The sequence below is a fragment of the Psilocybe cubensis genome, chromosome 5 (genome assembly GCF_017499595.1).
Source record: "Psilocybe cubensis strain MGC-MH-2018 chromosome 5, whole genome shotgun sequence".
Taxonomy (NCBI): domain Eukaryota; kingdom Fungi; phylum Basidiomycota; class Agaricomycetes; order Agaricales; family Agrocybaceae; genus Psilocybe; species Psilocybe cubensis.
Window position 1 is genome coordinate 2,590,985 of NC_063003.1, and position 27,198 is coordinate 2,618,182.

The following is a 27,198-nucleotide window of genomic DNA, read 5'->3' on the forward strand; positions in this document are numbered from 1 at the left end:
GAACAGACACCCCGCGTCGCGTGTCAGTGTCGGCAGCTGGCTGCATCATGATGACAATGAATTAATGTCATTTGCCACAACGTGCGCTGATCGCCCCAGTTTCTGCGCGCTCCTTCTATTGCCCGGGTTCCTGCCAGACCCCAGTCCACTGTTATATGCCACAGACACTAGTACTAGCAATGACGCACGCAGCAGATCTTCGACGCCATCGTATCCGCTAATTCCTTGACCAACACCCACGTCGCCGTTGAAGTGTGCAAATTTGCTCAACTTGACAAATCCCCAGCTGCCACAAATTGACGCTGTCATGAACAAATAAAGCTATCGACAAACTCAAAAACTGAGATGAGCGCCCCAGAGAAAACATGTATCCCATAAATATCGACGATCATGTCAATGGTTAAACTCAAATGAATCCAAGTCAAAGGTCGCTTTTTCGCTTAGATCCTTTGGATGCTCCATGAAAGTTGCGAAAGTTGGACGACTGCCATTTCCATCTCCAAACTACACGCCAACATAATAAATCCACTCTAAACCACTTTAAATGCTATTCGAAATCCATATTGACATGATGCTCTGCCAGGGGTAAACCTGCTGGTCGAAGGATGTCAGTCAACCGGTCTTGTGGCTCAATAGTTCGACGCCAGGCAGATGTTATGTAGCACCAAGAATTTTAGAAAGGGCAACTACGTGCCTTATTACAGTACAGTACAAGGAACGAGTCCGCTGAAACTCCGATTTCAATACACCGGTGACCGGTTCCAGGAGTGAAAGAACACCATCACTGGCACTGGGCAGTGGCAAACGATGTGGGTCTGTGCCAACCCCTATCTCGCCCCTAACTAGCCCCTATTTCTTTGAAGTTCAGGTGGCAGGCCCACATAAGTCATCCACTTGTAACAAGACTAGAACAGTATCGGTTCCCAGCTCAACCACTGACAGAATTTTAACTTGAGCAAGTTATGAACAAGTAGACTTCTTCAAGTCGTGCCAGGAATAAACATCCATTCTTTGTTTGTTTTTTTAATGACGGGCGTCAAAATCGTGTCCACAGTCACCAATGAGTGTGCGTAGTACAAAGCGCACATTCACCAGCACTCAAACATTCAAGCCACCTCCCTCACAGGGAGATTGCCCAACAATGTCTCCAAAGCCGCCATCACACTGTCCAACTTGGCCTCGAGTTTATCCACCTTCTGCTCTAATGCGGAATTGCACGAATGGATGTTGTCCAGAACCGCCAACTTGTCTTCGATATTGGATATCCTAGCCAGAACGGCGGTGGGGTCATCTTCTGGTTTGTTCTCGTCCGTGCTCTCCTCTTTGGCTACTTCGGATTCTTGTTTTTCATCTTCCACTTTGGTTGGTTCCACCTCTGGTAAGGGATCAGAGAGAGGGCTTGTAATGAGGTCTTTTCGGAGACACAGGAGTGTGTGCCACCATTGATGATCATTCTCATTGGCTTCAAATCGTTCCGGTTGACATTTGTGACAGAGATAGTAATCTTTTCAGAACATTTACAAGTTAGCACACCAAAATGAACAAGGAAGATGCATAGGCGTACTTTGACATGAGTGACCCACGCATCGATAGAAATCGAAATCCCAGGAAATAGGTTCTACACAGCGCCCACAGACAAACGACTTGTTGACCGGACTTGGTTCAATACTTTTCTCTTTCTCTCCAGATTCTTCAAGAGTCTCTGGTGGTTTTGCCTCCTCGACGGCGGGGAGTTCAGCAGGGTCGCTCACCGCGCTTTCTTCCTTTGTCGGAATCTCATCACTTGTAACAGTTTCTTGTGTTTCTTCATGTTGCTTGTTTTCTTCTACACCGCCCTCTAGCGAGGGCTTTTCCTCCTCTTTTTCAGGGGAATCCTTTGCCTTGGAACCCACACCAGATATGGACCTCTGTTGAGCACGATACTGCTGTTGTAGCTGTTCAAGTATATTCTCCGCCTCCAAATTAAGCCGCTGCTGTTCCTCGGGCATAAAGATAAAGCACACCAGCAGATACGAATGTCGGGGTGTGTGTTTAGGGGTATACTCGTTCCCCTCAAGTGTGAGACAATCTCGGCAGAAATCCTGTCCTAGATAGATAATGTAAGGTTAAGACTTGTGTGCACGGTGCTGGGATTAAAGGTACATACCTGGGCATTGGATACACGTATGACGCCGTTCTTGCGTTTGAATATTTCTGCACCGATCGCAGCCCCATCTGAAGAACAAAACGACCACACAAACCCAATTAATTACTGGCTATAGAGGACAAAATGATAACTTACCCAGTGAACGGAAAATCAGCTTGTTCAGTCCTGCTCATCAGATGGCTAAACATGGTATCATCAATCGGATCCCAAGTCCTCGGTATTGTCGAAGGCACATCAGCCGGGTCAAGCGTTTTAACATAGTCCTCCCACGTCGGGAACTCCAGATACAAAGGCGTCATTGTAGGAGGGAAGTCATTGAGGATAGGTCTGTCCGCAAGCGCCTCTGCCAGCTCTTGGCGCGTGTAAGGAACGAACATGTCGCTGCTGAGGGTGTTGATCTTGTTGATGTCAAGTTCGTGTACGACGTAGGACCATATTCCTCCATGGTAGGTTGCAATGTCTATTCAAATGATCAATATGTCAACACACATCTTGGTTGCAGTATCAATGGGACGACAGACCTTCTGCCGAATCTTTTGAGTTTTGGAATCTTACTGGATATCGTCGGGTCTAATCTCAGTACAGAGCACCGTCATGATGAGGGGAAGAACGCACCACTCAGTTCAGACACTCGCTTGACAGTGATCTCTCGCATAACTCGGAACGCCGCCGACAGACGAATCCACTCTCTGACATCCACAGTAGCCGTACGACACACATTACTCAACGCCAACAGTTGCTCCAGAATAAGTGTGCAAAACTGTAGAATATACTATACAATTGCCAAAAAAACATCAGCAACTAAAGAACGTAACAAAAGTATACCAGCATACCTTTTCAGGATCCTTTTCACCGTACAGCAGATGTATTGTCGATTCATCTTCGACAGTCCATTTCAAGGAATGCAAATGTTCGCGATATAGTTCATCTTGGTGTAGGACCTTCTCCTTGACAAGCTCACGTAGCTCAGGGGCAAATGTATTCACGTTTTGGTTTGTCGGCTCACGGGTGAAAGCGTGGCAGATGGTGCAAAAATTGAGAAGTGAGAATAGGAAGAGGTAGCCTCTATTGCTGGGAAGAACTGGAATTACATTGGTAAGATATATGTATTTGAAACAATGTACAACACATTGCTTACCACTTGCTTGCATCTCCGTCAGCTTGAACGTGAGGTGACTGATTCGCCTTCGATATATGCGCGCCTCATATGCCCAACCTTCGCAAATAATTCAATAAATCCAACAAAACCCACCGTAGACAACAACTTACCTGCAGCAGAATACGCACACCACTGCGGCAGACTCCACCCTCTAGGACACTGCTGCGCAAACGCATTGGCCTCACTGATTCTGATAAACCCTGAATCGTCGCTATCAATCGTCTTCGTAATCTGCTCGCCATGCAACGCGATATACTCCAGCGTCCACGCGTCTGGGTGATTGATCGCGCCGAGCTTGGACAGGAAGCTGAACTTGGGCGCTGAGACGGAGATGGCAAACATTTGTTTGAACCAGTCGAGGGTGCCCTTTTGGTGTGCGTCGCTGGTGGGTTCGCCGTCTTTGAATATAGGACCAGTAGGGATGGCGTGTTTGGACGAGAATCTATCGAGGTAGAACTCAAAGAGCGCGCTGACGAAGAATTTATTATCCACGCAGAATATCCAATCCTACAATCAAAACGATGAAATCAATCTCAAGCTCGAAAATTCACGAAAAAAAAAGAGAAATGAGCGTACCATCTCCTTCCACAGCTCCTTGAGGTCCTCGTTAGCCAGCCGATCGCTGGGTCCAGACAAACTCTGAATAACCAATTGTGCCGAGTTCGCAATGGCCTGCTCCATCTGCTGCGCGTGGAAACTGAGCTTCATCTCAAACTTGCCCATATTGCGATCGCACAGCGCGTCGAGCGACGACTCGAGCTCCCTCTTCACCTTGAACAGCTGCATGTCCGCCGCGAACGCCATCGGCGACGCCGCATTGTCCGAGGCGATCGACGCTGGGTCCTGTGTCAGCGCGATGAGCGACTGCAGCGTGCTGGTATCGCCCGCCCAGAGGTTGGTGCTGCCGTTGTTGCCGCTGTTGTTGTTGCTCTGCTGGGTGCGCGCGTCGAGCGCCTTTTCCCAGTCGTGTTTTGGCGTGAAGAACCGCGCGAGCACGATATCCATTTTGGATACGAGGTCTTCGACCCCTGACGCGACTTGGATGGAGAGTGCCTGCTGCAGTTCGATGCGGAATTTGTTGAACTTCTCGATGTGTGCTAGAATACGTTCTTTCCAGTCCTGCGATTTCCAGAATTTTACTGGATATCACGATTTGACGAGCAACTGAGAGTGCAGGGATAGATAGATATGAGAAGTTCACGTACCAAATCGCGACTCGTTGTAATATGTATCGATGCTGTTCCCGCAGGACTTGATTTCTTTCTGGATGGACACCAGAATGTCATTGAGCGTCGCGTCCGACCTCAAAACATCAGCATTCAGCCTGTTCCGCCGACGATTGGCAATATCATCCACACTGCGCGCATATAGTAGATCAGCTGTGAATTTTCAAGATAGAGCTTTAACAAGCCACGCACTCGAGCAAAATGCGCATCACATCCGTCTGGGCGAGGAACACAGCCGTGACACGCGCATCGTTCTCCCTCCGATCCTGCTCGAACATCACAGCTGCCTTGAAACACTCAATCACAGCTGCGTATATGCGTCCGCAAAAAGACAAGGTCATCAGCACAAGTTGACAGCGCGCATACGACGCACGCGCATACCTTTCGTGAGCAGTGTATCCCCAACGCCCGCGCTCTCGAGCAGCACGAGCAGTCCCGCCGCGTGCTTGAGGTAATCATGCCCGTCCGCGGGCGGCGCGTCCTTCATCCGCGCGTGCGCCTTCTCCCACTGCTTGTACTCCTGCTGCAAAAAGGCCGTTGCATCTAAAGTTGTCGTATGACCCTGCGCCTGTGTGTGCTGGTGCTGGTGCGGTTCAGGCGTGGGCATGGTGAGTGTTGACCCAACTGGCCCTGCACACCGCGAGGGACCCGGGGACTGTTCCCGCGACTGCTCCTTGCGCTCCTTCTTCCTCCTGTTCAGACTGAATATCGACGACATAGCGTTCTACCTGGGAATGCGTGTATAGAGTATTCAGGGAATTTTGCTCGACCGAATATATATGAGGTGTTCATGAAGATGCACATCCTTTTTGTCATGTCAGGGCCATCTTCGCGATGTCCATTTGCCGAGATGTAAAACGCGCTTGGTGGCGACGTGCTGATGAAAGCGCATTGTGAAACGCTCTTGCGCTCGCTACGCGGATTTCGACGTAATTGTGAAGCGCGCCTGTGGCTGTGCAATGGAATGATAGCGAAGATTGCGAACTGATCTCATGAAGCACGACCATTCAAGTCTTAGATTTTGCAGTAATATTGCATTTTTATTCAATTTCAGTAGTAATTCTTGTAGTAGTACTCTTACTACTCTTCCCTCTTCTCTAAGCCCTCAATCCCAAAAAAACAACAGCAAAAGGTGATTAATACGAAAGTCGAAGAGTGGTCTATCGATACCGAGTGAGTGCAGGCGTAAAAAGCGTTGTATGAAGGTCGAAGTGTAATGCCAGTGCACTTTGAAAAAAATTCCAACGTCAAATGTGATTGATAACTGGTTGCATGATCCGAGTCGTGGTGGGTGGGTGAATGGAAGTGGGTTGCCGATGGATAAAGGTGATGGGTGGATTGTAATATGCCACAATATGAATGCGATTGTGAGTGCAAATGCGATTGAATGTCGTGTGTCTGTGTGTTTGAATAATTTCCGGTTGCGATGATAATGGATAATGTTAAATGCCCTAACAAGCCATTCCGAGAGGTTAGTTAAAGGTAAAGGAGCATGTCAGGAGTAAGGAAAGACTCACGATGATGATGGTAATGTTACAGAGTGTCAGCGTTAAAGCTCAGGCAATGACGCAGTATGCGTTTCCGGCAGTGCCGCTTTTCTCCTCATTCGAAGGGGGCATGGAAGTGGTATCCTCGCTGGGGGTGGAGGTAGAAGCGAAGAAGCTGGTGATAGTGGTGAAAGCGTCCATTTCAAGCAGTTTAGACGGAGGATGAGTTTCAAAGCAACGGAAGAGGTTTCGCAGAGGATGCAGACAACACAGAGAAGAATCTGAGGATTGATTGGAGTTTCACTGCGCTCCCCCCGAGCGGCTTTATACCTCTATCCAAAAATACGACCATACGGCCTCGCGCACGCCAATTGAATATATCGCGCACTGAAGCCGTACGCCATCGTGCATACGCACACGGTTAATTGTTCTCTGCTAGCTAAATCTGGGGGGGATAAACCCAGACGACAGCAAGACAATAACGCACAACACAATAAGGCGAATCCGGGTCTACAAATTTGACCAGCCAAGTATTCATACGCGATTATAGTATTAACGAGACAATAACGGCTGATTATAGAAGCAGACAGTGTTCCAGGATGGCGTCGCGGAGAAAAGCCGAGAATAGGTGACGACACCCAGAGAACAAAAAGCGTCGTCCGGATCTGGAAAGCACGTGGGAAAGCACTATGTCGGCGGGGAGAAAAAAGCAGGCAAAGTCTATTGGAAGTCATGTAGACCAGAGATAGTGCGATTGAATGGAAGACGAGACACGAGACGTGAAACAGGCAATGGAGATGAGAACAGCCTATGTCGCGACGAATAGACATTGAGAAGACATTTGAACTCCCCGTTGGAGTATAGAGATTCCAGGAAGGCCGGTTTAATGAACTGAATACTGAGAGCTTTGCAATAGACCGGGAGGAGCTCTATAAGCCGTAGAGATATAAGTATATAGTTGGAACGGGCATGCGCTGGATTAATTTGTGTTGCGATGACCTAATGACCGGGGAGATGGTAAATTGACAATCCTCGCGAGCGCAACACAGAAAAAGGGCGACATTGGGGAGAACTGGCAGCGTCTCAGATATTCCAGGAGCAAGATATGTGGTGGAAAGGAAGAAAGAAAAGACAAAGCGTTGTGTACCTTTTGTAGGAGTTATGGACAAAGGGAATGCACACATCGGGTAAGCGGTGACAGTCACACACCCCTGAGGAGGACGCGTCGCTGTGACTGCTTCCGCATTTGGAAGAGGTCACATGATTGACGCGTTAGAATTTGAACCATGACCCGATTAGGAAGTGTTCACCTTTAGCTTTGACCATGTTCAAGGGCATCCTCCCAGCGAGACGAGTCCCGTCGACGGACTTCACTATCATCACCACCCTCGCCGACCCCGACGGCAAGGAGAACCAGCCAACTCTCACCGTACAGACAAACCTCCCAGCGACCAACAAGTCCCGCTCAGCGAGTAAGGGGTTCATGCGCAGCCAGAGGAAGAAAAACACAGACTCCAAGCGCTCAAAGGAGAGCCCCGTGGCTCCCGCTCCTGTCTCAGGAGAGGCATTCGACAAGCTTCTCGTAAGTTGGCCTTCATTTTCTCTCTCTTTGTGGTCACAGGTGCTGACTGGGTGCCCCAGGATGACCTTCAGATCCCGTCGTCACTGAGACCCAAGCTCTATGGCATGGACGCCTCAGTCAAGGCAGCCATGCTCAAGTCGTCGCAGACGATGGCTGTTGGGCCCAGTGCAGAGGCCACAGCGACCACAGCACCCCGGTCTCATGCCGTGCGCAAGGCGCATAGCACCGACTCGATGAATTCGCCTCGGCACCCAACCATAGCCTCTCTAAGCGGCGACACCTCCGAGCTCCCGTATCCGGGTCTCTTAGCAGCGCACGTGTCCGCGCATCACTCACCATACCTTTCGTCTCCACCCAGAAAACCGAGCCACAGTCGTGGCATTTCCTTTGAGGGCACTAGATTGTTCTCCAAGAGCCAGGTCAATCTCGTGCCTAGCTCATCATCCACTCTAGACTTGGCTACAGGCCTCAAATCAAGCAAGGAAAAGGGCACCGTTCACACAAAGAATCTCGCGCCGACGCGCTTCTGCAGTGTCCTTGCCACCGTGTCCAGCACTCAATTGGACGTAGAAGATTTAAAGAAACTGAGACTGTTACTTCGAAACGAATCTGCATCGTAAGCGCCGCCACTCTTTGATCCCTTTGAATTGTTTTGATTAACTTGCTCGCTTAGTTGGTCAGAAGAGTTCCTGAAACTTGGGGGTTACACCGGTCTGCTGACCCGCCTGAACGAAATATTGGAAGTGGAGTGGAGGTATGCAACGAAACATTCATGAACTTTGTCTAGCGCCTCATCGTTTCTACAGAGAAGAACAGCATGACGACCAGGTCCTGCATGAACTTCTTCGCTGCTTTAAGGCACTGTCCACATCATCCATTGGGTGCTTCGCCCTGCGCAGCTCGTGCCCTACACCTTTTGTCCAGCTCGTCGCGCTCCTCTACTCGGACAAGAAGCCGGGTGAGGTTGCTACGCGTCAACTCATCGTCGAGCTTCTCCTCCTCCTATTTGATCTTTACCCGCCTTCCTCTCTCCCCTCCACCGCCAACAAACCTCTGCTCTCCCCAGGCGTATCTTCTACCTCCTCCGCCCTGCGCCCGCGCGAGGCATGGGAAAGCCAGACCTCCGTCGCGACGTCGAACCTCATCACGCTCCCCGCGCCACATAAGAACTTCTTTTCGCTTATTCGCGCGTTGTTGCTCACACCCGCGCCACCCCCATCGGAGTCTCCTGGAGCGCCCGTCTCGCCACACGCGTTTATCGAGTCGCTTCACCTCCCGCGGATATACAAGACATATCTCCAGGAGCTGTCCGATGTGTGCAGGGACTATTTCTGGGTGTTCTGCCACCCAAACAACACAATTTGGGTTCTGGGGGAGACAAATGAGAATAGTGTCGAGAGGCCCCGTGCCCCAGGTGGGATGACGGGCGGCGTTGAGTTTGAAGCAATGGGCTACTTCGTATGTTTTTTCCTTGCCTAATAATACGTAGTTTTTTTACTGATATTTGGTCGCTACGTGTAGACAACGCACTTGAAGCTTATCAATGCTATCTCGAAGAGCGTCGAGGCGCTCGGCATGGTCAAGGACCACGAGCTCTCTGCATACCGTTTCCACACCGACCTCTTCCTCTCCGGCTTGGAGCGCATCATCCTCGTAAGTTACTTCTCCTTTTTTTTTACACACATGTCTGATTTTCATTTTGCTACACGCTAGATCTCGCGCAAAGCATCGACAACGTATTACCCAACACTTCACCTCGAGCTCGCCCGTTACATTGCGTTCGCAACACGCGCAGGATTCGAACTGCCTTACACGGTCGCGCGGCTCATGGGCATGCCGCCCGTCGCACACGCCAAGAACCCCGCTGCAGCTGCAGCTGCTCTCTCTGGCGGCGCGAGTAAATCCCGTAGTCATGCGGGATCTGCGCCCGGGTCTCCTGCAAGGAAGAGTAATACCGCTGCTGCCCGTCAGCCTCAACCACAGCAGGGACAAGTACAGGGACCGGGACAGCCACAGACACCAGTGACGCCGACGAATAAGCGGTTCACGATGGGCCAGGTGCCTGGTTCTGGGCAGCCGGTGGTGCCTGCGCTGCCGTCGCCACGCAGGATCGAGTCCATGCGGTTCGAGATGTGAGCCGTTGTGTCCCCAGAGATCGAGGACAGGACGTCAAGATTCAAAGCCAAAGACGAAGACGATAACGAAAATTCCCCTCCCCATTTCTTATGATGATAACAGATAAACGAATGGTTTTATCTTGCAACGAAAACAAAACGTGAACGAAAGAACGAACATGCACGAAAATGAAACGAAACGATGTATCTCTGGAACCCCCTCTCTCTCCCTTCCTGCACCCGTTTCTTGGACGTAGGAGTGCAACAATCATGTATAGGAGAAAAGTCAGAACTTGAGGAGGAGGGGGTGTATTTTATATATTTAACGAGAAATCTGACCACACAAACACTCGAACGATTTTTTGCTACAGTACAATTTTATTTTTTTTCCCTTCCCACATCCACATCACACACACACACTCACACATACATCCACATCCACAATCCACAATCCTCCTGCTTGACTTGACGCTTTGCTTCATACTGTTTGAAGAATTGATTATGATTTTTTTTTCTTCTTGTGTTTTTTTTTTCTTTATTCTATTGTTTCCGCTCTTGTGTACCCACCTATATATATACATCGCTTTGAAACCGAAAAAATCGCTTGTTCAATTAACGTTACCCCATTGCCTTGGACTTTATCTCGCTGTTCGCTTGTGTTTTCAGACGATTTTTTTTCTCGCTTTTTGTTGCTTTGATCACCTCTTTCTTTCCTCACTTTCACAGTGCACTTCAAGTTCTGGGCTGAGTATACCACCTGAACCGCTCATCCCAGTATCTTTTTTTCACTTTTTTTTCCATTGTTCACATGTAAGCCTATATATTATTGCTGATATTTGCTTCTTTTTTCAATTTCGCGACTTTTTGCGTTGCGTCGATCCCGTTCCGTTCTTCCCTTATTGCCTCCATCCCCCATTTTATTTTATCGTTTTTGGCTTCTGAATATGTACAGATCACAGTGATCATAGACCGGTGGCACGCCATATTCACGTTTTTTGTTTCCCTAGTATTTCTTTTTCAGCGCCTTTCAACGTTTTCTTTCTTGGTCGTTGGGTGCGTTTTGCGTTTTTGAATTTGATTTTCTGCTTCCCCATAACTTTTGTTTTCTTTCTGTGCATTTGTCTTGTTTCTTTCCTTCATTGTGCTTCTTATGTATATATTTTCTTATGGTTTTTTTCCTTACATGCCTGATCTGCTTCTGCTCTGTACCGCTTCTTCCGACTTTGCCTTGTAACTTGTTGCGTGTTCCATGGTTGTTCCGGTCTCGGTGCCGACTACCATGCGATACGTGGGTAGTGCTCTTATGACGGTTCGGCTAGTCTAAAGCTGCCCTTGCTTCTCCCATTTGCTCGTCACCCCTATTACCCCTATTAGTCTATTTCCTCCGCACTTCTATATACTGGCAGATACCCCTATTCGTATGATCCTACTATGTACATAGGTCCTGGAATTGGACCCAGTTCTATACACGATCCACCAATCACTGAGCTTTTTTGGTGCTGATTTTTTGTATCTCATTTGTATTCGCACACCTCACAGTCCATCACGCGCTCCCGCCAAATGTCATTATCACACCGTCTTGTTCAATTTATCTATATTTTTGCCGAGCTCATACCCCAAAGTTTTGTCGCTTTTTTCGTATACGTGTATTTGGCCCTTTAATGTGCTACATTTCATGTCTGTGTTACAATCTGTATACATGCATGCGTCAAAATACATTGATTTTATTCGTACAAGTACAGATTTGATGAAGATGTCTCCAGGCGTAGTGAACATTCGACGTTAAACGCTGATGACAACCAGAGAAAGAGAAAAAGAAAAGCGCGGATCTCGCTACGTATACAAGTTGCGATCAGCTGATAAGTGCAAACAAGTAGCCCACAGGGCACACCCAAAATCCAATTCGACCTTCGCCGGCCTGTTTCTAGAACTTCTATGTCCCCAACTTTCGACTGACGATGGGCACAGGCGCACAGCCCTGGCCCATCGCGAAGCGAAATTAGTAGTCACGGTAGTACCCACCCTGGCCTCCTCCAGTCTGTCGTGCATATTCGTCGGCGGCATTCCCAAAATCGTCATCGTCATCGCCACCCTCGTCGTCGCCGTACCCACCACGCTGCTGGCTCCTGGCGTTGTACCCGTACCCATACCCACTGCCTTGCTCTTGCTCGTTCTGGTCTTCAGGCTCATCGTCGTATGAGGGTTGTTGTTGATAGCCGCCATATTGTTGTTGTTGCTGGACTCTTCCTTGAGAACCGTAACCATGGTACTGTTGTGGTTCATCCTCTTCTCCTTCGCCCTCGTCATATCCGTGTTGTTGAACCCTAGTCTGGGAACCGTAGCTTTGTTGGTGCTCGGGCTCATCCTGCTCTTGGTCTTCAGGATCATATCCGCGTTGTTCTCGTTGATGTTCTGACTGCTCCTCTTCTTCCTCACCTCCTGGATAAGTATGGTCCCGAATTTGCTGAAGAAGCCCGGGGCCTTGTGTAGGTGCAATTTCTTGAGTGTAATTGGGAACCGCCCTCGACCCGGGTGCTTGAATCTGCCTCGATGCAGGCGCCCCAATTTCTCTCGACGCAGGGGCTTGTAGCTCCCTGGAAGGTACAACAGCGGCATTTGCAGGACTACCGACAGGTAGCTGGTTTGTCGAAACAGCACCCGCCGCAGGAGCCGCTATGGGTAATTTCCCCCCAATGAGCTTCTCCAAGCCCGCTATGACAGCGTCCAACTTGGCTTCAAGGCCTATAACCCTCTGGTCGAGCGACGCGTTGCTATGTTGGATGATGTCGAGTTTTTCTTCGAGTATGCCAATTCTGAGATGGACGGCGTCTTCTGAAGATAGAGAGACATGGGTGGCTTCGGTAGTGTGGTCGGTCATGACAGGAACGTCCCAATGTCCGAGGATGAGGTCTTTGCGGAGGCATAGAAGTGAATGCCACCACTCATGCGTCACACCCTCAGGAAGATCTTCACGAGGATAGTTCATGGCGCAGTCCCTGCAGAAGTACATGTCTAAAAACGGAGAGCAATCAATACACTGGATAAAGAAAACTAACAGAAAAACTCACTCATGCAGGAGTGACCAATACATCTGAAGAATTCGGATGCCACATTGATGTCTTCATCACATCTGGCGCATTTGAGAGTTACGCGCACTGGTGGTGTATACTTGCGCTTGGTTGGAGCTCCTTCCATATCTGAATCTCCATCGTCGCCATTATCACTGGGCTCTCCGTCAAATTCTCCCGCCGCCTTGTCAAGTAAGTCGTCTTCGTCATCTTCTTCGTTCAACGCGGTACTATCTCTAGCGTTCTCCGAGTACTCGTAACGATCTTGCGCACTAAATTCTTGTGCCAACTGTTCAAATATAATCTCGGCTTCCAAACTGAACCTCTCGTTCTGAATTGACGAATATTGAAGGGCATGCAAGGCAGCAACGTGTCGATAGTTATGTGTCTTGACGTTATGTTGCTCAGGAGGAAGAATGTGGCAACTGTCGCAAAAATCAAAACCGCCTAGCTTCCTCTCAATTTCGGAAAAACGATCGAGAATGGGGAATTCACATACCAGGATACCGACACATTGGACTGAGACACGTATATCGCTTTTCTCCCTTCGGCGATTCGTGGCATCGATCACAGTACCACCTAAAACAAGAGACAGGTTAAGCAACCAATCAAATAGAAAATTTAATTGATTAAGGCTTACTCGTCGGGGAGTTGGGAGAAGAAGGTTCTATCAGGCATACCTTGGAACAGACTCTCGTAGCTAGGATCCCATGCTCTTGGGATCAAAGGAGGGATCGCGTGTCTGTCCAGCGTCTTAACGTGTTCTTCCCAGGGCGGATATTGTAAGTAAGCACTCTCCGCAGTGATCTTGCTCATAGGGAAGTCATCGTGGATCGACAATTCAGAATATGCGTCCAAGAGCTCTTCGAATGAATATGGAACGTAAACTGAAAAATACGTCCACATTCCACCATAATAAGAATTGAAGGCTAAAAAAAGTTGTGTCAATTTCTGGCATACGGCCAGCCAAATAACAGAAATACCTTCAGAAGACGTATCCTCAAACCGTGCTGTAAGTAGGAAGGTATGAACATCAACACAAAGAATGACATTAGGACAGGGAGAAAAATTACCTTTCAATTCATTGATGTGATTGGCAGTAATCTTCCTTAACAGTTGGAATGTTGTGCTCAGACGGGCCCACTCCCTTATATCAACCGTGACTGTTGTACATTTACGCGCGAGCGCGAGAGTCTGTTCTAGCACTAGGGTACAAAGTTGAAGAATGTACTGCGAAGCCGGTAAATAAAAGGCCTTAAGAAGTACAGGTAAAGATTTCTGACCTTTTCGGGTTCCTTTTTTCCGTAAATTAAATGGATCGTTGCCTCATCTTCAAGGGTCCATTTCAACGACTGGAGATGTCCGCGATATATTTCATCTTGTTCGAAGACTTTTTGTTTGACAAGTTCTCGAAGTTCTTGTGTTGTACTAGGGGTCCGCTGACCGACAGGCTCGCGGGCAAAAGCGTGGCAAATGGTGTCAAAAAAGAATGTCGTATAATCGACAAGGTATCCACGATTGGTCCCAAGAACTTCACAACCCGTAATTTAGAATTTAATTATAAACAAGATCGTGAGCGACCATACCTTTTGCTTGCATTTCGGTAAGAGTAGAAAGGATCTTGTTGATACGTGTGCGATAAATGCGATTTTCATACGCCCACCCTGAAAAATTTGTATTTGAGACCTCAATTAACTCAGGACATTCGCAAAGGCAACGTACCTGCGGCACAGTATGCACACCACTGGGGTAGATTCCATCCTTTAGGAATCGCCTGCGAGAATGCGTTTGCCTCGCTGATACGAATGAATCCCGAATTATCGTTGTCGATAGCCTGAGTGATGTTTTCTCCGTAAGCGGCGATGTACTCCAAGGTCCACGAGTCGGGGTGATTGATCGATCCAAGCCTGGATAAGAAGCTGAACTTTGGCGCAGAACCATATTTCACAATTTGTTTTTCCTCCGTATCGGAGTCTTCCTGATGTTGCTCCCCATCGGGCTTATCGACGTGCTTTTTGCCGGAGAAACGGTCGAGATAAAACTCGAATACAGCGCTAACAAAAAATTTGTTCTCGACACAGAAGATCCAGTTCTGTGATATATGCGGTTTGTCAAAAGCTGGCAACGATAAACAACGAATAAACTCGCCATTTCTTTCCATAGGTGCCGAAGATCCTGAGGGTCACCAAAAGTCAGAAAAAGTGACGACGAGAGGGTAATAAAAGATACAGACCTCGTGGACGAGTCGGTCATATGGGCCAGAAAGAGACTTGATTACCAGCTGAGCTGAATTGGCGATGGACTGCTCGAGTTGTTTGGTGTGGAAACTTAATTTGACCTCAAACATATCCTTATTGCGTTCGCACAGAATGTCCAAGGACAATTCCAGCTCTTTCTTGATTTTCGCGAGCTGGGCATCGATGGCAAAGTCGATCTTGGCTTTCTCTGTATCCTTGACTTTTGAACCTTCGGCAGGCTTGTCCACATCTTTGCCTTTGTCACCGGATGATCCTGCGGCAGGCGCAAATGAGAATGCGGGATCCTTCGTCTCGGAGATCAAAGATTGCAGTATGGCAGGGTCGTTGATCCATGCGCTGGGAGGTCCCAGGCTACGTGTCTTCTTGTCGAGATTCTTCTCCCAGTCAGCCTTGGGAGTGAAGAAATGGGTGAGCACGACGTCCATCTTGAGAACAAGATCCTCGACGCCAACTGCTACTTGCACTTGCAGCGTTGTCTGGAGTTGGACACGGAACTCGGTGAACTCTGCGATGTGGCCTAGCATCCTTTTCTTCCAGTCCTGGGCTTTCCAAAATTTAACTGGCGAGCGAGTGTGAGCTTTACCAGTGTCAATGATAGTAGCGGATACTAACCGAAACGCGATTCTTTGTAATAGGTGTCAATGCTATTACCGCACGACTTGATTTCTTTTTCCATGTTCGCTAAGATCAGGCCAAGTTTAGCCGTGGTCCTGACATTTTCTGCATCAGGCCACCGGTTTTGGCGACGGGTAGACAGATCATCGACACTAAAATGGATTATTCAGTCATAATGTGAAAAGGGAAAACAGGGAAAACCTACTCCAGTAGGACGCGCATCATATCCGTCTGGGCCAGGAAGACGGCAGTGACGCGTGCGTCGTTCTCCCGCCTATCTTGCTCAAACATCACTGCAGTCTTGAAGCTTACAACAACAGCTGATCCCGTAGTGAGTAATTACGATGATGAACACTCGACAAATGCTGACCTTTGGCAATAGGATGTAGCTCAGATACGCCTTCCAGCAATGCCAACAGATTGTTTGCGTGTTTGAGATAATCACGCCCATCGGCGGGAGGTGTTTCCTTCATCTTGGTATGAACTTTCTGCCATTGCTTGTACTCGTTCTCGAGAGCTTCATCTTGCGCGGCAGACTTGCGAACGTTGGTTGGCATCGCGAGGCAGACTGTGCGTTCCTTTGACGCTTGTGGTCGAAGCGATTTATCGATATGGCCATTTTATATGACTCACGGCAAGGGTCGCGACCTATGTTAGGAACTGTGAAGAGACCAACATGCAAAGCGTGTTCAATTCAACTGAAACGTTGATGATTGTAATCAAAATCAATTTCTCACGTTTAGCGCCTTACTTGTTATCATCATCTTTTGATTAGCGACTTCTAGTGCATAGTCGACCATCCTGATTCAACTTTTCAAGTTGGTTGAAGAACGAAAGCAGAATGCCTTGCATACGCACTAAAGAAGCACGGTAACGTTTCTCCATTGAACACGACGATATGCGCACTAGTGCTTTTTGGCCTCTCTTAACGAAGGTGCATAAAGCAATCGATGGGCAGTCAGGGAACAATCAGGGAAGCCATGTACCTCTAATCGAGACGAGATCGCCACGAAAAAGAATCAGCCACGAACTGGGGCACAGAGATCCAAAAGCGGCTTCAAATGTTCCGGCAAGCCAACATCGCTTCGCCTCCTCTATACGCGAGGCGATGATAATCTCATCGGGTATCACTATTTGCCTAAAAGCATTCAAGAAAATCCCGGCTTATAGGCGCCCGATTTCGTCTTTATGGCTGTGTAGCTTCGGGCGCGCACAGGTACCAAAGGCATTGGCAGATCCACGTTATACCAAGGCTCCCAGCAACTCATGTTCTGCCTCACCAACGCATATAGCTCTTCTAGCAGGCATCCTTGTATAACTCAAAGAAGCCAAAGCTGTATATAAATGCATAGCCTCCCTCATGCAAGCAGAATAGGGACGCGATCGATAGTGACCAAGTCGTCAGATTTCGCTCCTGAGGGTTTCTGCTCAGAGTTTTTGCCTCAAATTGTTTTTTCATCCAGAATTCTCTCCAAAATCTGAAGCCGACATTAGACAGAGTCGGGACTTACAAGCTTCGGCATCTCTGGAATCGTATAATGATGGCCCTGGACACAGATAACTGTCAACCAGGTCCTGGGAATGACGCATGTCAGGGTTTCCCAAACGCCGATCTAATTGAGCAAGTAAACAGCGACATGGTAACACCTTGATAGCTCAGTGCTTGCTGCGCATATAAATGATGTACCCAGTTCCCAGCCGTGGTACTATCAGTGAATCGCTTTTTCTCTCGCACAGTTCACAATATGGAGGAAGATACCATTCTTCAGCAAGACTATAGGCAATGGGAAAGGACTCACGCCAGGATGAAGGAATCGCCTCCGCAGAATGGACATGATTATCTCAAACACGCGAAAAATTTACTGGTGCTGTTGGAAGGTGTGGCAGAGCTGAATCCTGTAGCAAAAGGTGAGATAATTCTAAAGACATGAATTTATTAATAGGATATTGATTATTACTTGGGCTCACCTTAGCTGTGGTTGTAAGCTTCAAAACTGCAGTGATGTTCGAACAAGACCGCCGGGAAAATGACGCACGAGTTACCGCCGTGTTTTTGGCTCAGACAGATGTGATGCGTGTTCTACTCGAGTATGAACACGGTTCAGTTTTGGAAGAGCTCAGAAACTGATGCTTAATGACAGTGTCGACGATATTGCCAGTCGTCGCCGGTATAGGCCAAATGTAGAGATTCTCAGGTCAAATGTCACCTTAAACGATATTCTATCAGCCATTCAGAAGGAAATCAAGGCCTGTGGAAATAGCATTGACACGTATTACAAAGAGTCGCGTTTTGGTGAGCAAACTCAATCGTTCTATTATTCTCATTCTTATGCATATTGTGCCAGTCAAATTTTGGAAGGCTCAAGACTGGAAAAACAGGATGCTGGGGCACATAAATCAATTTAACCAGTTGAGAAACGAGCTTCAGCAAACACTGTCCGTCCAGGTCGCTTCTGGGGTGGAAGATATTGCTGTCAAAATGGACGAAGTCCTTTCCCGCCTTTATGCACCAAGATACGATTGGGAAAAGAGTTTGGATATGAAGACAAGGGGATTAGAGTTCATGGATCCGTCGTGGATAGAAGGCCCCGATACTCTGCGAAATCTCCTCTTGGATACAAACGATCCATCGCTACCTGCTATGTCTCCTGCCGGTCAAGCCAAGGATATATCAACTCAGATAGCGACTGATATGCAATTATCCAAAGTCAAGAGGGAGATCCAGTCATCATTGGATGCCCTCTGTGACAGGAATATGGACATGTTTGAACTGAGACTCAATTTCCATGCACAGCAGATGGAACAGGTTATAATGAACTCGGCTCATCTAGTGATCCAGTCGTTGTCTGGTCCGAGTGACCGTCTTCTCAATAAGGTACGTCCTCTAAAGGATGAATTCTATTCGTTTCATTTGACTACTATCACGACGTAAAGGACCTACGACAGCTTTGGAAAGAAATGGTAGTTATTCAATGAGCCTCTAATACCTTTGGTTGACTTGGAACAATTCTAGGACTGGATTTTCTGTGTCGAAAACAAGTTTTTTGTCAGCGCACTGTTCGAATTTTATCTCGATCAATTCTCCAGCCATAAACCCACTCATAATTTTATTTTCCCCGATAACCAAACCGATGATACAGTACAATTAGAGAAAGATCGTGAAGAAACACTAAAGAAACTACTTTTTTCCTCCACATCTGTCCCTAAATTCACCTTTTTGTCGAGGTTGGGCGCTTTGACTCACCCAGATGCTTGGACTCTAGAATATATCGCTCTTCATGGGCATCACATTACCCGAGCCATTGATAATGACTGCTCTGGCTTCATCCGCATCAGCGAAGCGAATTCTTTCACCCAGCAAATACCAAAAGGATGGACATTGCCACAATGGTGTGCTTACTCAGCGGCGGGTATGAAGCTCACCTATATTAAAAAATGCCAAAACGTACTGATTTTTTAATTAATGATCCTAGGATGGGCGTATGAAGCGCGCATATATCGTCGGCGCATGAGTAAAATTATGACGGTTCTGACGGATATGCAAGCAAAGGGTATAAACCTTCGTATCTTTCATTCACATTGCATTACCTGACCATGCGGGGCACAGTTCTTGAAAGTAACAGAGCATACTTGATTATATTCTCTCTTATCAGTTTCCATGCAACATATCACGCGTTTACTCGTGAGCCGACAGGACAGAGCATTCCCCCAGTCACGCAAGAGCTGCGGGAACTCGTAAAGCATAAGGTCCTTGCTCAGGATGCGTTATATCGTAGTCATCTGCAGAAACTTAGGTGGACTGTAGAGGACGAGTCTACGCTTCATTTGTTGTATGGGGAAATGGCCCCTGAAAAAGTGAGTGACTCATAAAATAAATCATGACGTATCAGATATACCAATACACATTCCAGTATATACTTCAGTTTGGGACCCTGATGCTGGAGCAATTTCTTTCGGTATCAGAATTGTGCCGTACAGCAACCATAGATGCAAAAGATTGGCTTCGTTTGTCTTCCGCATCCCGATTGATGAGGGAAGTCTCTCTGAAGCGAGTTTCCGAACTGCAAGGTAGGCATGACATCGTATCACATTGTTTCTGATTTCTAAATTATCATGGGGATATATAGCAAGATTTGATAACGAGGTTGATAGCTCTGAAAGTAAACTAGTTGATATTTGCATCCACAGTCTTATATTAAAGGTTTGCCTACTTTTCAGGTATTTCCACATTCCACGGCGGTATCTGGTCTTTTGTTAGGCAGCAACTTGATACAGGCGCATTAGCAGAGGGCATGAAACCATATACCGCTCAAGAACTAACGGAATATCAGGATGATCTCCCTATACTTGAGGATTTCCCGATACCAACCGACGTTGCACCTTATATACAATATTCAACATGGGAACAGTACCTTCAGACTGCAGGGGACGAGGCAAAGGATCTATCTGTGATACCAAAGACGTGGAACCCATTAAACGATACTGCACTCCCTCATCTAGTGGACAGAGCTTATATAAAGGATTTTCCTATGCAAGGGTACGTTCCATGTTGACATTCTTTCGTTCAGGTGCTCATTATATTTTATTCATCAGCTGGAACTGTGATCGATGTGGAGAAACTCCAGCCCAGCAAAAACGATACAGATGTATTGATATCAGCTGTCCTGGTAAATCACTAAAGCTGTTCGTCACACTCAGCAAAACTAATCAATTACAATATTTCAGACTTCGACCTATGTCAAGAGTGCTACAGTCTTCCCCAACCGGAACATAAGGCTGTACAGCACAAGTTTAACCATCACGTCATGCTTTCTACGTTGTGGCTAATGCCTGAACAAGAACAAAAAATTGCGCTCGAAATTCTGGTTGTCTTAGAACAAATACGCCAAGAAATCAGTGCTCTACAGCGCTCCCAGTCTACGGTTGTTAAAGCTGATATGTCAGAAAGGAGAGGAACACCGACGGATGGCCCCGAAGCATCGAAAAGTGAGGAAGGTGCTGAGGAACCCAAACTAGAAGAAGCGTCAATGGATTCGAGCGCTGTGACACCTGATGAGCGGAACGGCGCCGTGTTACGTATCACCGACACCGATAATGCCCATGATACCGAGGAAACGACAACACCGTTATCTGAAAAGAATGAAGAAAGAGATTCAGGTGAACTGGAGAGCGCTGAAAAGAGGGTGGATGACGCCGGTCATATCGCAACTATGCCAATTCTTGAAGTGACGTCAACACCTCAGGAAAATGCTACGCTAGTGGAGAACGACTCCCCGGAACAAAACCTCGAAATTACCAGCCTGTATCCTGATGAAAATGTTCACCCAATTGCCACCGTCGATGCGCTCATCGGAAATGAAGCTGAAACTGACATTACCAGTGACCACGCGAAACCTGGAGCACAGAGTTCAGACAAAGACACAAAAATAGAGGTCGCAGAAACAATTGATGTCTCAAGCTCTTCTGCAACGAATTCTCTTCCGCTTATCAAAAAATTCTCGTGCGGTCGATGTTCTGTGGAACTATCCTTAGAAATGAACTTTTTCAGATGTGTTGGACATGCTTGTCGAGGTAAATTTCTTTATTTACTTTTTCTCTATTACTACTTACAATATAACCCTAGATTATTTTGTCTGTAGCAAATGTGCATTTGAACGATTTGAAGAGGTCGACGACGCTGCTCATCAATGGTGGCACTCATTGTTTGTCTTCCGGAAAGATATCTTGTTCGAAGAGCCATCCGAGCAGCAAAAGGAGGTTGCTGGCGGTAATGATCAACAGGTTGTTTCCGCACTGGAAGTTTCTAAAGACCAGATCATCTCTCAAACGATAGACAACAGAATATCCAAGCTGGAACAGAAGTTTTCGGAGTTGAATGCTGCTATCCAGTCAGGTCAGGACTCACTGGCGAGCGCTATCCAGTCCACCTTGGAGACAAAGTTCGACAGGATCACCTCATTGGAAGCTAAGGTAGAAAGGCTCGAGAACAAGATGGACAGTATGATGACCACACTAATGGAATTACTAGGGGGATTGTCAGAGAAGAAAGCATTCGACTAGAACATCGTTTGTGCATTTGGCCTTTTGTACTTTATTTATTTGTTGTTTACCGTTATATTCGATGCTTTGAAGGAGTCAGGGTATAACGAATCGTGTATCGGTACGTGGTTTAGCAATACGAATAATTTAACGCATTCCAGCATCACGGTACACGGTACACCTCACTTGGAGAGTTTAAGGAGACAAACGCGTCATCATAGATCGCATGTCTCTTACAAAGCAAATATAAATTCATAACTCAGCCTTAATCTGGTCTGCCAGTTTCTCAGCGATGGCAAAGCATGCTCCAGCCTAAAACCATTCAGTAATCTATAGCAAACAGCACGAGAGATTATTTAGGAAAGCACTTACCGTATGCCCAGAGATAATCGAGGGGAAGACAGAGGCATCACACACTTTCAAACCTTTGATACCATATACATTCAACTTAGAGTCGACCACGCCGTCTTCTTCCAGCGGCGCCATACGACATGTAGATGTGGGGTGGTACACGGTTTCGACACGTTCGCGAACAATGTCTTCCAGTTCTGCGTCAGTCTTTAGGTACAGTTGGTGATCAAATTGTGGATCCAACGAGTCGTGGTCGAGAATAGATTTGAGAGGATCTTGACGGGAAATTTTCAGGCCAAGACGGACGCCGCGGACAAGTTTAACGAGGTCTTCGCGTGTGGCAAGATAACTGCAGATTAGGAAGGAATAACAGGGATCAACAAGATCGAACAATGACAAATGGCGACGAAACAGCGCGTACTTTGGATCAACTCTTGGGTACGCAAATGGATCTGAAGAGAGCAAGCGGATAGTGCCATGACTTGTAGGCCTTTCATCAAAGTAAAATTACAGCGTTAGAATAAAAATAGACGTTTCGTCAATACTGTGCCATACCTGACAAGGTATACATGAATAGCATATGTATGGCCTTCAAGTATGACAGCTGTATGTTGCTGTACAAGATTACATTAGTCAACCTGGAGAAGCTAGGAAAAATCCTGAAGTACCTTATAAGCGCTCGGAGTGGAAAAATATTCCAGATCGGGGCTATCCTTTGCAGAAGTTGAATCGATTAACTTTTCCGGGTATTCAGAGGCGGGGAATAGGACAGGGTCATCAGTGCGAACAAATGCAGCCGCTTCACCGTACTACCAAAGAGCAAGCGTGAGGTCAGTTATCTTATCCAATTAGATCGAATACACCTACGTTCATTGCCAAGGGGCCTCCTGCTCCAAGTGAATAACGAGCGACGGCGCTCAAAGCCCAAAAGGTTTCAATCAAATTTTTAGGCTTGAGATACGCGAAGGATTGTACACAGCCTTTCTGCAAGAAGTTCATGTCGAAGATAGGATGGTCTACCAAATTCTTGCCGACACCAGGAAGATGATGGACAACTGGAATAGAATGCTCCTGAAGGTGCTCTGTGGGACCAATGCCAGAAAGAAGAAGGAGCTTCAAAATAATGCAAAGGTCAGACCATAAAGATACAGAACTGTACATTAAACAGAACGTACATGGGGTGACTGAACTGCGCCTGCCCTGATATTTATTTGACTTTGATGAGTGCTAAAATTAGATTATATCATAATACCAGTACGTACGAGATAATAACCTGTTTTTTGGCCCTTGCTTGGAACCGAGGGCCGTCCTCAGAGTTTGCGAACTCGACGCCAGATGCCACTGTCGACTCAACGTCTCGCTCGAATAGAACACGGGTCACCGTGGCGTTGATAGCCACCACCAAATTAGGCCGGGCAAGAACTTCAGGGGTCAAATAGGCCCCTTCTGCAGAAGAACGCTCGCGTTTGTTGTCAACGTATGTCACTAATGTCGCATAGTTATTCGAGGAAAACAATTAGACGAGAAAGTTTTGTCCACGTACTAATCTACAATGCGATTTCGTCAGTAAGTGGCACAACCTTATAACGTGAATACTCACTCGAGCAGCGCCTATAGTTCCATTAGGTCCATTAAAGTCATTGGTTGACGGGATGCCGACGTTGAGACATGCTTGAACGAATTTGTTACACCAGATCGAGACACTATTGTTGAAGCCAACTTGAACAGGGCCAGTTGTCCCTCGCGCAGAAACATCAACATTGGGGAAATCCCGATGCGGTTGGTAAGATTCGAACTTGCGGAAGGAACTAAAAAATAATAAAAACATAGATCTGTGAACCCAAGGACAGGTTTACCTACCGAGAAAAGTTTTTCCATGCGAAAGATTCATCTTTGATTATAGACGCCCATTCGTCGAAGTCTCCGGGGGCTCCATATTGTGCCCTAATCAGTGTATGAAGGTCAATTTGGATATCCAGTTAAGGGGAATATATATGAATACATTTGTGCATTGATAGACGAGCCTGTTTGAAGGTATCAGCAATGTATTTCAGTACGTTTCATTACTGCTCACATCCACCCAGCATTTTGGCTAAACAGAAAAGAGTTGAGTACTGTCAAAAGCATTCAACGGCAATGAAAGCAATCTGACCTCTAGGCCAAAACTTCTTGGCGCCATTTGCAAATGACTGAGCTTCGGTCCAAAATGCGTGAACATGTTTCTTTACGTAGAATAGTTGACTGTATGCTGCAGGAATGCGACTTTCAGGGATCGCACGGCCACTGCAAAGGATCGTGTCAGCAACCAAGTCGACGTTGATGATCCCCTATCAAATGCTTGACTCTAACCTTCCTCCAGCCTCTAGCAGCAAAACACGTATGTTTGGATTCTCAGTCAAACGTGCGGCCAGTACGCAGCCAGAGGTGCCTTTTCATCTCGCTCAGTAATGAAGCACAAAGATCCATGAACCGAACACACGTACCTCCGCCGACAATAATAATGTCATACTCTGGCAAACCCGATCCCTTGCTAGTTTCAGACTGTCCTCCCTCGACACGCTGCCCAATGGTCCCTAGATCGGTAACGTACTTCTTCTTCTTCTTCTTCTTTGTTGATTTCGCAAGGTACAGTCTGAGCAAAATAGCAATGGTAGTTCCTGTCAAAAGTATACGTGTTCGAGGTGTCAACTTTTGAACAGCGTCGGTAATGGGGGCAGGTAAATGGCTGTATCTGGCAAGCACGTCATTCAAGGCTTCCAGTGCTGATGCCACCGTCATGTCTGTGGAGAATATACAGTCGCCACGGTACCTTGAACCCGCGATTTCAAGTTGTCGTAAAACTGGGTGAAAACAAGAACGCTAGACACCTTGATGGACGATGAACTAAGGGGCTTTGTTTTCGCCATGTTTGCTATGCATATGATACCGAAGTAGCCGAATTGAGGCATAGGGTCAGGTTCAGCGCCGTTGCATCCCCTGGCGGCAACGAACTGGAAACTTGGCAACATTCTAACAACAACGTGACCGCTGCCTTGGCTTTGAGAGTCATCATGGCTGACTCAGCAAGCATATACGGATGTTGGATATATCCGGACGGGCGCTTGTTAGATCTCTGGGCTGCACGGCAATCAATCATTGAATTAAATATCCGTCAAAGTCATGTCTATGTGAATACCTTGGTTCTGATGCTGTGTCAGTATTATAAAGATTCTTTTGGTTGCTCAAACAAACGCCTTGAACTGGTGGAGTTAAGGATTCCAGTCACAGGTATTTTTATCTTAAACCCTGACAATTTACTTCAATGTATCAGTAAAATTAGAATAAGGCTTTACATGTTGATTATTTTCTTCGCCCTAGCACCTCTACGAGCTCAAAGAGATAGCGGTATGTAGGCTAGACGCATCTACATAGAGCCTATCATTTGTATACACATAAATTTGCACATTCATTGTTTTAGTACCATGCACCTAGGATTTCGGACTTGCCTGTCAAGTGGACACGCGTAATTAATAGACGGGCAAATAGAAAAATAAGTGCACGCAAGTGCACGCAAGTGCATGCAAGTGCATGCAAGTGCAATGCAAGTGCAACTCTGCACTTGCATCGCGCGTGACAGTGTGTGAATATGTCACAATTATTTCCTCGGGACAAAGGTGCCGGTGCATGCCGAGTGAGGAGAACATGCCATGTTTTGCTCGTACAACTGAGGTCTGAGGCAAATAAACAATTTTGGCTTCTAGCATGAGTTTTGAATACTACCTCTGTTAGACTATTTATTCTAAAATTTGCTTCAGACAGTTTGTGCGCCATTTTCTGGCACATTTCACTGCCAGGGATGTGTTGTCACGGACTTGTGATCTGTCGTCACAAGAACCAATGAACTCGTTGTAAATACACCTTCTGCCTTGGAGTATGGGAAAATAAAACATAAAACTTATATATTTCGGTCTGTGTGGTATACCCATTCTCCCGAATAGTGTTTTTTACTCTCTCTGGGCACCTTGGGGCGAAATAAATCAAAAATAAGTTTGAATATTCTCTCTACAATGATGAGGTACTACATCAAGCAAAACAATGTCTGCCTGCTAAAACTTCCGCTATTCGGATTAAGAAATCGGGTAACATTAAAAATTATGCTTATAGCTGGGGATTCTGCTCGCAATTATACAATAATTGACTCGTCTCCGATAACCTTCTAATTTATGTCACATTTATGTCACATGCACTTGCTTTACACTGCACTTGCATTGCACTTGCGTGCACTTGCACTGCACTTGCACACACTTACATTGCACTTGAATGCGCTTATGTTTAATTCATAGTACTCGAGTGTCACCGTGCCTATGGAAGGCTTTTTGGGGGTTGACGCTTGACATGTCTAGAATCAGAGACCGTGACAATGACTTAGTTCAATCCCTTCGTCAATTGACAGCTGTCTGAGAACGAAAGAGTTGGATTGGGAATGCTTCATCCATAATTTTTACAGCAGATATACTGTCAAAGGTAAGTATATACTATTATTTGATATTTTTCACGGCAGTTGACTGATGATATTCATTCATGTAATACTGGCAGACAACTTTATTATAAAGTGGAAAAGGGTGGCCCTTCACGGAGGTCTCACTCTACTTATTAAGACGATACATGGCTTTTCTATCATTCCTACCAACCCAAACTCTGTCAAAATTATACGACCCACCGAGCCTAGTAGGAGAGAAGAGAAACCTTAGGCCACGGCCTATCCCTGAAAATAGGACTGCAGCAAAGGCAGTGAAGTCAAAAACAAAGAAATAATATTCAATCTCCTAGGTACAACATTGATTAGCTATGTAAATATCATGTATATCAAGTATATGATGCTGTGTACTATAACGGACTGTGCATTTGCGTTTTTTTTATGTTTGCACTTGCGCGCGCACTGCACTGCACTTGAGCACAGCCACCGTGCACTCGCATGCACTCGCAATGCACTTGCACTGCACTGCAGCACAGCCACCGTGCACTTGCATTTGCACGTTTTGCACTTGCGCACTTGCGCTGCACTTATTTTTTCCTATGCCCTTAATAGACAGTCGCAAGGCCTTCATAATTGTTCGGACAAGTGCTGACCAATATATATATATATATATATAAAGTCTATGCTTCGTCCAGGT

General features: G+C 46.7%; 5 protein-coding genes across 5 annotated transcripts; 2 read left to right on the forward strand and 3 right to left on the reverse strand.

Annotated features, from left to right (window-relative positions):
* Positions 1-1,106: 1,106 nt before the first annotated feature.
* JR316_0006272 (uncharacterized protein) lies at positions 1,107-5,249 on the reverse strand (the record flags this gene model as incomplete). The annotated part of the gene is made up of 12 exons (XM_047892021.1): positions 1,107-1,504; positions 1,658-2,086; positions 2,147-2,214; positions 2,282-2,606; positions 2,762-2,906; positions 2,980-3,227; positions 3,285-3,362; positions 3,416-3,812; positions 3,882-4,444; positions 4,511-4,662; positions 4,724-4,838; positions 4,913-5,249. 12 exons carry the CDS (start codon positions 5,247-5,249, stop codon positions 1,107-1,109), a joined length of 3,255 nt encoding a protein of 1,084 aa, XP_047749370.1.
* A 2,093-nt stretch (positions 5,250-7,342) lies between these two features.
* JR316_0006273 (GTPase-binding protein rid1) lies at positions 7,343-9,736 on the forward strand (the record flags this gene model as incomplete). Its single annotated transcript, XM_047892022.1, has 6 exons — positions 7,343-7,600; positions 7,660-8,216; positions 8,274-8,354; positions 8,407-9,058; positions 9,122-9,253; positions 9,314-9,736. 6 exons carry the CDS (start codon positions 7,343-7,345, stop codon positions 9,734-9,736), a joined length of 2,103 nt encoding a protein of 700 aa, XP_047749371.1.
* Positions 9,737-11,713: 1,977 nt separating this feature from the next.
* On the reverse strand, positions 11,714-16,212 carry JR316_0006274 (uncharacterized protein; the record flags this gene model as incomplete). Its single annotated transcript, XM_047892023.1, has 13 exons — positions 11,714-12,726; positions 12,783-13,361; positions 13,463-13,711; positions 13,766-13,792; positions 13,856-14,012; positions 14,066-14,313; positions 14,369-14,446; positions 14,505-14,874; positions 14,919-14,957; positions 15,016-15,599; positions 15,653-15,807; positions 15,861-15,975; positions 16,026-16,212. The coding sequence occupies 13 exons, from the start codon at positions 16,210-16,212 to the stop codon at positions 11,714-11,716; spliced, it is 3,801 nt and encodes a 1,266-aa protein (XP_047749372.1).
* A 1,188-nt stretch (positions 16,213-17,400) lies between these two features.
* JR316_0006275 (uncharacterized protein) lies at positions 17,401-21,715 on the forward strand (the record flags this gene model as incomplete). Its single annotated transcript, XM_047892024.1, has 13 exons — positions 17,401-17,563; positions 17,629-17,743; positions 17,797-17,948; positions 18,001-18,530; positions 18,590-18,616; positions 18,669-19,065; positions 19,129-19,206; positions 19,263-19,510; positions 19,567-19,723; positions 19,874-20,192; positions 20,249-20,322; positions 20,381-21,226; positions 21,279-21,715. The coding sequence occupies 13 exons, from the start codon at positions 17,401-17,403 to the stop codon at positions 21,713-21,715; spliced, it is 3,543 nt and encodes a 1,180-aa protein (XP_047749373.1).
* Positions 21,716-21,946: 231 nt separating this feature from the next.
* JR316_0006276 (Dehydrogenase str4) lies at positions 21,947-24,823 on the reverse strand (the record flags this gene model as incomplete). Its single annotated transcript, XM_047892025.1, has 16 exons — positions 21,947-22,006; positions 22,067-22,394; positions 22,467-22,535; positions 22,601-22,659; positions 22,714-22,854; positions 22,913-23,158; positions 23,221-23,245; positions 23,308-23,530; positions 23,642-23,853; positions 23,906-23,989; positions 24,048-24,069; positions 24,120-24,137; positions 24,198-24,328; positions 24,395-24,473; positions 24,529-24,677; positions 24,735-24,823. 16 exons carry the CDS (start codon positions 24,821-24,823, stop codon positions 21,947-21,949), a joined length of 1,935 nt encoding a protein of 644 aa, XP_047749374.1.
* Positions 24,824-27,198: the final 2,375 nt, after the last annotated feature.